General features: G+C 32.2%; 4 protein-coding genes across 4 annotated transcripts; 2 read left to right on the top strand and 2 right to left on the bottom strand. All coding sequences in view use genetic code 12, as the record gives it.

The window, feature by feature from the left end:
• Window positions 1-202: 202 nt before the first annotated feature.
• On the top strand, window positions 203-814 carry CD36_44930 (DNA repair and recombination protein, putative; the record flags this gene model as incomplete). The annotated part of the gene is made up of 1 exon (XM_002420095.1): window positions 203-814. One exon carries the CDS (start codon window positions 203-205, stop codon window positions 812-814), a length of 612 nt encoding a protein of 203 aa, XP_002420140.1.
• A 64-nt stretch (window positions 815-878) lies between these two features.
• On the bottom strand, window positions 879-4,865 carry CD36_44920 (subunit of Elongator complex,putative; the record flags this gene model as incomplete). The annotated part of the gene is made up of 1 exon (XM_002420094.1): window positions 879-4,865. The coding sequence occupies one exon, from the start codon at window positions 4,863-4,865 to the stop codon at window positions 879-881; it is 3,987 nt and encodes a 1,328-aa protein (XP_002420139.1).
• A 250-nt stretch (window positions 4,866-5,115) lies between these two features.
• CD36_44910 (conserved hypothetical protein) lies at window positions 5,116-5,805 on the bottom strand (the record flags this gene model as incomplete). Its single annotated transcript, XM_002420093.1, has 1 exon — window positions 5,116-5,805. The coding sequence occupies one exon, from the start codon at window positions 5,803-5,805 to the stop codon at window positions 5,116-5,118; it is 690 nt and encodes a 229-aa protein (XP_002420138.1).
• Window positions 5,806-7,389: 1,584 nt separating this feature from the next.
• Window positions 7,390-9,840, top strand: CD36_44900 (vacuolar ATP synthase subunit, putative; the record flags this gene model as incomplete). The annotated part of the gene is made up of 1 exon (XM_002420092.1): window positions 7,390-9,840. One exon carries the CDS (start codon window positions 7,390-7,392, stop codon window positions 9,838-9,840), a length of 2,451 nt encoding a protein of 816 aa, XP_002420137.1.
• Between the last annotated feature and the right edge of the window lie 117 nt (window positions 9,841-9,957).

Here is a 9,957-nt window from a genome sequence, read left to right as displayed (position 1 = left end):
AGTGGGGGTAATGTAGGAAATGAATCTTGGTAATGGTGGTGGTGGTGGTTGATCTCTGTCTGTGCTGTTCAGATTTTTCTTTGAAAGAGAAAAAGAAAATTTCTTTCCGTGGAAACACAAACACATTTTACACACAAATGAGATTCGCGTCTCTTACTATTTACTCCCATCATCATCATTTGGTAAACAACCCAAGGGTAGGATGCCTCTATATGAAGATCCAAAGTATGATATTGATGAAGAAACGGCTGCACTTCCATCAACAGTGAAGTTTTTCCCAAAGATGACAGATTTACTAGATGGCGAAGAATGTCAAGACAATGCTGACAGTGATAATAATAACAACACGATGATCAATGAATGGGCTCTTAAAAGGTTTGGTGCACTTCAAATGAAATTAGAGAAAATGCAACATTCTAGAGATACCTACAAATCATTTGGATCACGAGATAATTTAACCAATTTTTCTCGAAGTATATTATATAATTTGGCCAATGAAGTGTTTGGATTTGATGGATGGTCAACGACAATTTTGGATTGTAATTTAACCAAATGTGAAAATCAAGATCAAAGCAAATTTTCTGCAATTTGTATAGTGAAAATACGGTTAACATTAAAAGATGGTACTTTTAGAGAACAATTGGGGCAAGCAGAATCGACAAATATGCCTTACCAGTATATGTGTTATGCCACGGCTCGAAAGAAAGCAGTTACAGATGCTATCAAAAACGCTATTATTGGGTTACGTGATCTTTATCTTGAATATGAACAAGAACAAATTATGAAAGAGTTTGCACTTGACTGTGTTACGTAAAACAATAAATTATACAAAGTATATAAATAGGTTGTGAGGTTGAATTGGTTTGCAATTTTTATTATTAATAATCTAATATATTAAATTTAGGAAATTCTGGTACTTTAGGTTTAGGGATTTCATCAATCAAATATATTTCACCATTGTCATCAATTCTTTCACGATCCTTTTCACTCATATTATGAATTTCATCAATGTTTTCCTTTATAAAATCAATCAATTCACACCAATTCTTTTGTATTTGATAAGCTTGTTCTTTCATATGTCTTCTTAAAAGTCCTTCAATTAATTTGAGAGCATCTGGTTGGGTTTGATCCAATCTTTCTAATAAACGACCAACAGATTTAATAAGATATTCTTCTTCATAAATCGTACCTTTTCTTCCCTTGGCCCGTTTTCTTTCTTCTCTCTTTTTGTTCTTGGCTGTTCTTCTCGATGCTCCTGTCTTGGCAGTACCAGCAGTTTTACCAGTATATCTTGTGAAAAATGAAGGTGTTGTTGAAGTTTCAGAAGCAGCAACAGATACATTATCTGGTGTATCTAAATCGTCTGGGGTTCCATAAAAGGAAAATGGATCTTCTTGCTTTTTAGTTCTTAATTCTCGAAGTCTCTTTAATTGTGAATTCATTTGTCCTTTACAATCAGCTAATAATTCTGCAATCACTCCAAATCCTTCATTTATTTGAACATCAACTATCGATTCAATCAATTCTGGTTTTTTGGATTTTTCAGCTAGCAATATAGCATGATCGTACCAATATTGTTTACAATATAATTTGATAGAAGCTTCAACATTTCCCAAGAATTGATACTCAATTTCAGCAGCATCACTATATTTATGATCATCAGTTAAAGATTCAACTAATTTTTCAGCAGTTTCAATTAATTTCTCAGAAAGGTCTGAAGCTTTTTCAACCAATGATAATGCTTGTTTCCATTTCTTGGCCATGACATAACATTGTAATGCATTTTCCAAATCTGCCAAATATTCAAATATTACCCCAGCTTCACCATACTCTTTCTTTTCCCGTAAATGTTCAGCAAATAATCCCATGACCGTATTTGTTCGTGTTTTGTCGTATGTATAGATCTTCAATGCTGGTTTGTACAATTCATGTAATACAACGTAATCATCAAACTCTTCATGAGCAGTCTCGCCTTGTTCATGTAACCATTTCAAAGCTAATTCATAATTTTTCAAATAATCATCAATTAAAAATTTTCTTTGCAATTCTGGCTGGACGTGTAAATTCTGTAAGAATGGCAAATACTCTTTAGGATCCATTTGTGATTGTTGAGCAATCACCAATGTTAATTTGACGTCATATAATCCCAAACATGTTCGGTATAATTTATTTACATCTTGTAAGAAACACAAATGAGTAACTGCTGTTTCTTTCTGTTCTTGATTGTCCATGTTACCAATCAATGTGAGTGCTTCTGTCAAATTTGCTGGTTTTTCACAAGCATAAGCAGTAAGAATTGTTTGTAAATATTTAGTGAAATATTCTGGCTTTAATAAAACATTCAATATGGCTTCACAAATTCGATTTACTTTGGAATCATTAAAGTTGGCGAAAACTTTTTCCTTTTTATGATGAAACTTCTTTCTGAATGCTGGTTGAAGAGTGTCACCATCACGTTTTATTTCTTCTTGAGTAATCCCAGCATCATTTATTGTTTCTCTATATTTAGTAACAGTGGCATCTTCCTCATGTAAACATGAAACAAATAAATCCAAGTATTCGACTTTCGATATTTGAGTAATAAATGTCTCGACATTGTTGAAAAACAATTCCGGGTCATAATCATGTAAGATGTCTAAATCGATTCTATGGGTACGACAAGTAATAAAGGCATCTTTGTAATTTTTCTGTTTGATGAATTTTCTAATGGCTGATAATACCATAATTCTTGGACATATAGTTTCTAAATTACCTCTAGGGGCTTCTAAAACTGCCGAATATTTCGTTGGCATTACATTGACTAATATAGACCCTCTTTCAACCTGTCTAATTCTTTCATCAATAATATTTTCATTTGTCAAATTCAGGAATATTTCATAATTTTCTTGACTAGAATTCAAATGAATAAAACATAATTTCGATTGAACAGTGGTGAATAATAAATGAGATTCAGTAATTTTCAATGAAGTGACACCACTAACAACATGATTTTCGTTACAAAACAATTTCCCATTTCTAGAAATACCAAAAGCTTCGTACTGTTGGGTGTCTTCTTTGAAAGAAACTTCGATATCACGACATAATTGTGGGAATTTGACAATTTCTTTTGAATCGAGTGTGGAATCTAATTCTACCACTCTATTATCAACTAATTCAATAATCACGGTATTGAAATCGGCTCTGGATTTTAATAAAACAATTTTGGTTGTAATATTGACTGATTCATTCATAAATGGATTATTTATATCATCAACTTCGAATAAAGCTATTCGAGAACCCAAAGGAGAATCTATGGCAACCGCAACAAACAGATCTTTTATAAAAGCAATTTGCTTGGCAACTTCATTGGAATCAGTTATATATTTATCTCTTGATATCTGGTGGTTCACCTTAGGATGTTTACCTTGTTTCATATCTGCTAATGATAATTCACTGAAATAAATATCTCCTTCACTAGAAAGTACCGCATATTTCTCATTAGACTTGCTCACGGCCAAGTCGTTGATATTACCATTAATGTCCAACTCACGGAAACTAATTGGTGGTGGAACATTGGCCATTGAGAGTGGAGTGATTTTAACAGTAGATCCATCAGTGACTAAAGTCATTCCTGAATCATTGCCTAAATGAGTAGGTCCAGTAACAATTTTGTGGGTCAAATCAACAATTTGAATCCCTGTTGAAGTTCCAATCATGAAATTTAATGGTTTTTCAGGATGGAATTTGGCGAAAATAATATCATTAGCAAACAATTCTTGTTTCAAATACCAATGATAGTTTTTCGTGGTCCATAATTGAACTCTATCTTGTAATTGAAATAATAAAATTTCACTATCAGAAGACCAAGTGAGATTTTGAATGATTTCCGTTTCTGGGTTTAAACGGGTATTGAATTGTCCATGTCTTAACCCGTTTCTCTCATAAAACACCAAATCAAGTACTTGTTCTCCATCTTCATCATCTATATGTCTTTGTGTTGATGCAATTAAAGCTCCTTGAGGTTTCCAACTTAATGTATGTTCCAATCCATCAACTGCCTCATTGACACTATCTAATTCACCTTCTCTGTTGAACACTCTAATAACTCTTCTCTCATACATTTCTCCAGTATCTTCCACAATAACTGGTTCAACAGTACTAACTGAAAAGTATTCGCAATCACCTCTCCAACTGATTTGTACTGATTGATCATCAAATGTAGATAATGTCCCCTTTTCAATTTCATTAACAGTTGGGTCACGTAATTGAGTAACATTGTCATCTAATCCTGCATGTTTCAATGCTTCTCTTTCTCTTTCTCTTTCCAATGCCTTGAAACCTTTACCTTTGAATTGGGTTTCTTTTTTACCCCAACCGACAGAAACATGTTTGGAATCAGTAATTTTAATATCACTAGAATCGAGTAATTTCTCACAAATTGGTTCAAAAACACGTGAAAGTAATAATAATTTATTTTCATTGGTCACAATAGTTAATGTTTCTTCATCAATAGACCACAGAGCTGCTGAAATCCCAACATCAATAGAACCAACAATCTCAATGATTGTATCATCGATTTCATTGGTCAGGGTATTATAATTTGCCGTTACAATATCACCATTGGCAAAAACAAATATCAATTGGGTTGCATCAACAAAATGAATAAAATTTATTAATTTGGAATTGACAGGAAAACTTGCTAATACGGAAATATTCCCAGTTTTATGAAATTGTTGAACTTCAATTATTTGAGATTCTTCTGATGATAAGACAAATGTGATGGAATCAGATATCACATCGAAAACAGAATCTATAATGTGTAAATCAGGATATGTTCGAGACTCTGGTGAAACAAGTCCTCTATTTAGAACAATCAAATTTCTCATATCTCTATAGTTGTTCAGGTTATTAATTACAAGAATAAGTGGTTCTTTACAGGTGTATATTCTTAAATGGTTAGTAGCTGGATATAGAAAAAAAAAATTTTTTACTTGATGAGATAGAACGACATTCGACGCACGACATTGTAAGGCATCTCAATGTCGTCAATTTGGTAGCGCGGCGCGATCCACTGTTTTCTATTGAATTGTGTTTCCTATATATATATTTATGCTCTATATTGTCGGATGGAGATAACTATGACGAGTTTGTTGCTCTATATGAATCTACTGCCTCTTTTATTGTAAGATTTGGATATAACTGATCTTCAGTTAATTCTTGTCTTGTTATGGGATCAAATTTCCCACGTCTTTTTAAATGTTCTAAAATATGGGCTTTTTCATAGGTGATACCACTTGGTGTAATCACTGGGTTGGTAAACATTTCAAAAGATATTGGGTCCAATAAATGATCAGGGATTTCTTCGGAAGAAGTAGAAGCCGAAGAAGAAGTGCTTGGTAAAGAATTTCTTGAAAATACCGAATTACTTCTTGAAGCATTTGATAATTTACGATTTTCCAAACTATTTTGATATAATGAATGTGTATAATTATTCTGAGCAAGTTCTAGTAATTCACTACACTCATCAAGTTGCTTTTTGTATAAGTTAAATAATTCATCATAAAATTCATTCAGATTGTTGTAATTATATTTTTGTTGCAATTTTTGCTTCTCGGTATTGTAATAATTGTCCATTGGCTGTAATATTTTACTAACCAGTTGTTTTTTAGTGCTATACTTCTTTAGTTGTGATTTGGTGATGGAAATATCATTTTTCACATATGGAATCAAATCTTTGTGGTTCCCTGTGACTTTTTTACCTTTAGGAGCTAGCTTGGGCTCTGTGGAAGAAGAGGAAATGAAAACTGTTTTAAAATGGGACAACATTCGAAATAATGGCTGATGACAAATTGGAAAAGTGAAAGAAGATTTTGGAGTGGAAATTTATCTGTGTTAAGTAGTTTTTTTCAAATTAAGTTGAAAGTAGAACCAGAAAGGGACACACCAGTCCAAATGACAAGAAAATATAAACTAAGTCAAAGTATGCTATTGTTATCTTAATAATCACAAAATCACGGGGATTAACGAATAACAATAAAAGTTACATCAACAAGCTTACAAATCCTAAAAGGAAACAAAATCAAAACAAATTATTAACAAATAACACAATGAGAAAACAATGTCAAAATATTTTTCCAGCAATGAAACTCCAGCTCATAACAATAACGATGAATTAAATGTTATGGCTGTGCTAGCTTTTTCTTTTCTATGTTTTCTTCGACCTTAGGTACCCTGAAGGAACTGAATAAAACAACTATCTTCCACCATCTGTATTGAGGTTAGTTTCTTGGTTATTATGACGACGATTATTTGATTTCGTCTATTTAATTTGCTGCAAGGCAAGTTTTGGCGGTACTTAATGAGCAAATTAGTTTTCATTTTATAACCGATGTTCTCTTGCAAATTTAAAATACCAACTACTGCTACCAACAGAACAGTTACCTGCAGGGAAAGGGTAATTGACATATTCATAATTGGTTATAGTTGGAGGCTCTACCAATAACAGTAATGGTCTAAAAAGCAATTACTGTTGAGTTAGATTTAGCAACTTATGCATGATGTCATAGATTTACCAACACAAAAAATTATCCCATTAACAAAGAAGAAGATCTTACTTACTTACTTACTTCTGATAGTTAATAGTGTATGACATCATTAAGACTGATTTCTTTTAAAATCGTCGTCAACAACAAGTTGAACTGGGAAGGGTCGACTAATTGATCTTTAACACAGTACCAAAACTGTTCAAAGTTTCCGTATCTGCAGCATTGTTAATAATTAGCGATTTCTAAAAAAAGATAACCATTAGTGCTAACGACTTATCTAGATTCGGAATGGTGGTTCCCATAAACAGTTCTTGAACATGGCTATCATAGAATTATCTATTGTAACTTATTATCGTAGATTTTATTTGGTATAAACTGTATTCCCAAAATATTGGTGGTAATGTTTTGGTTTGATAATTTTACCCAATTTTGACATAAATTTGATAACTAAAATTTATACTCATGAACAATGTCAGCTATGAAACAGCCATAGCCGTTTATCATTCAATGGGTATCTGGTTTATCAGATCATTGTTTGAAATAACATAAAAATCAATATTAATACTATAGTTTTGTTGCAAATGGATTAGACAACTTCATGGCGAAGGCAAGTCGTGTGATGATGTACAAGTAGGGGCGTGTCCCATTGAACAAAAACAAGTAAGTGGTGAGAGTGAGTGAGAGAAGAAAGATTTCGTCCATCATGAAATACTGAAGAAAGAAAAATACTCAACGAAGAATATTTTTTTTTTTATTTTACAACACTGATTAAAAAAGACAATCTTACAATCTGTTAACAAACAAACAAACAAACAAACTTCCTTCTTTTGTTTTTCCAATTCTTCAAATATAACATTGTATAAATATGCCGGAAAAGGAAGAAGCAGTATTCCGTTCAGCGGATATGTCGCTTGTTCAGTTGTATGTTCCAACTGAAGTTGCTAGAGATATTATCTATAAAGTGGGTCAATTAGATATTATTCAATTTAGAGATTTAAATTCTAAAGTCAATGAATTTCAACGTTCATTTGTAAAAGAATTGAGAAAATTAGATAATGTTGAAAGACAATTCAATTTGTTTAAACGTGAATTGGATGTAAGAGATATTCCTATCAAATTGTTTCCTTATGATTTAGATAATGTCCCACCTCAAACTGAAATTGACGAATTAATTGAAGGTTCTGATTTATTAGAAGAAAGAGTAATTCAATTGCGTGATTCAGTAGAAACTTTATATGATAAGGAAAAATATTTAAAACAATTCAAATACACCATTCAAGCTGTTAATAATTTCTTTGCTGTACAAGGTGAAACCACAATTGAGAACGAAGAAGAAACTGCATTATTATCACAATTGGAAAGTGGCCGTGGCGGCAGTGGTGGTGATGCACGTTCAGGATCTTCATTTATTTCTGGTGTGATTAATAGAGACAAAGTTGGTGTTTTACAACAAATTTTATGGAGAGTTTTAAGAGGCAATTTGTATTATCATCATGAAGATTTACCTGAAGAAATTTATGATTTTAAAAACAATGCTTATATTGCCAAAAGTTCATTCATTATTTTTTCTCATGGGTCACTTATTCGTGAAAGAATTAGAAAAATTTGTGAATCATTAGATGCTGATTTGTACAATGTTGATTCCACTTCAGCAGCTAGAAGAGAACAATTGGATGATGTTAACACTAAAACAACAGATTTATCTACTGTTTTAGCAGAATCGGAAAATGCATTAAATTCTGAATTAATTGCCATTTCTCGTGATTTGGCTAAATGGTGGGAAATTATTGCTAGAGAAAAAGCTGTTTACAAAGCTATGAATAGTTGTGATTATGACAATTCAAGGAAAACTTTGATCGCTGAAGGTTGGACTCCAACCGATTCTATCACTGAATTGACTACAGCTATTCAAGAATATGATGCATCACAATCAGTTCCAACCATCATTAATGTTTTGGATACAAACAAAACCCCACCAACTTATACTCGTACCAACAAGTTCACTTATGCTTTCCAAGCAATTTGTGATGCTTATGGTGTACCTAAATATAAAGAAATCAACCCTGGATTACCAACAATTGTTACTTTCCCATTTATGTTCGCCATTATGTTTGGTGATTTAGGTCATGGGTTTATTGTTACTTTAGCAGCTGCTGCTCTTGTTTTAAATGAAAAAAAATTGAATGCAATGAAAAAAGATGAAATTTTTGATATGGCTTATACTGGTCGTTATGTTTTATTACTTATGGGGGTTTTCTCAATGTATACTGGATTTATTTATAATGATGTTTTTTCAAGATCAATGTCTCTTTTCAAGAGTGGATGGGAATGGCCTGACAAGTTCAAAGTGGGTGAAACCATTTATGCCAAATACGTTGGTACTTATTCCATTGGATTAGATCCAGCATGGCATGGAACTGAAAATGCTTTGTTGTTTTCCAATTCATACAAGATGAAATTATCTATATTAATGGGATACATTCATATGTCTTATTCATATTTCTTTTCCCTTTTCAATTATACATATTTCCATAGCATGATTGATATCATTGGTAATTTCATTCCTGGTCTTTTATTCATGCAAGGTATATTTGGATATTTGTCCTTATGTATTGTTTATAAATGGTCAGTTGATTGGTTTGCTACAGGAAGACAACCACCAGGGTTATTGAATATGTTGATTAATATGTTTTTACAACCAGGAGAAGTTCCGGAACCTTTATATTCAGGACAATCTACTATTCAAGTTTTCCTTTTACTTATTGCTTTGATTTGTGTTCCTTGGTTATTATTAGTCAAACCATTGTATATGAAAAGACAATTAGAAAAACATGCCAATTACACCCAATTAGCCAATGATGAAGAAACAGGTGAACAAGAACACAACAACAACAACAACGACAACGACAATGATGATGAAGAAGAAGATCATGAAGAACACAATTTTGGTGATATTATGATTCATCAAGTGATTCATACTATTGAATTTTGTCTTAATTGTGTCAGTCATACAGCATCTTATTTGAGATTGTGGGCCCTTTCATTGGCTCATGCTCAATTATCCACTGTTTTATGGTCTATGACTATTGGTAATGCATTTGGTCCAACTGGTATTGTTGGTACTTTTATGGTGGTATTTCTATTTGCCATGTGGTTTGTATTATCGGTTTGTATTTTGGTGGTTATGGAAGGTACTTCAGCAATGTTGCATTCTTTGAGATTACATTGGGTTGAAAGTATGTCCAAATATTTTGAAGGTGGTGGTTCTGCTTTTGAACCATTTACATTTAAAGGGTTGTTAGACACTATTTTGTAAACTCCGTAAAGAAGGTTTGTTGTTGTTTTGTAACAAGTTTTATTTAGATTTATTTTCATTAAAAGCATTCATTAGTTAAAAAGAAAGAATAATTAAGAATTTTCAATTATATTTATT

The sequence above is a fragment of the Candida dubliniensis genome, chromosome 4 (genome assembly GCF_000026945.1).
Source record: "Candida dubliniensis CD36 chromosome 4, complete sequence".
Lineage (NCBI taxonomy): Eukaryota > Fungi > Ascomycota > Pichiomycetes > Serinales > Debaryomycetaceae > Candida > Candida dubliniensis.
This window is presented reverse-complemented; position numbering and strand designations above follow the sequence as displayed.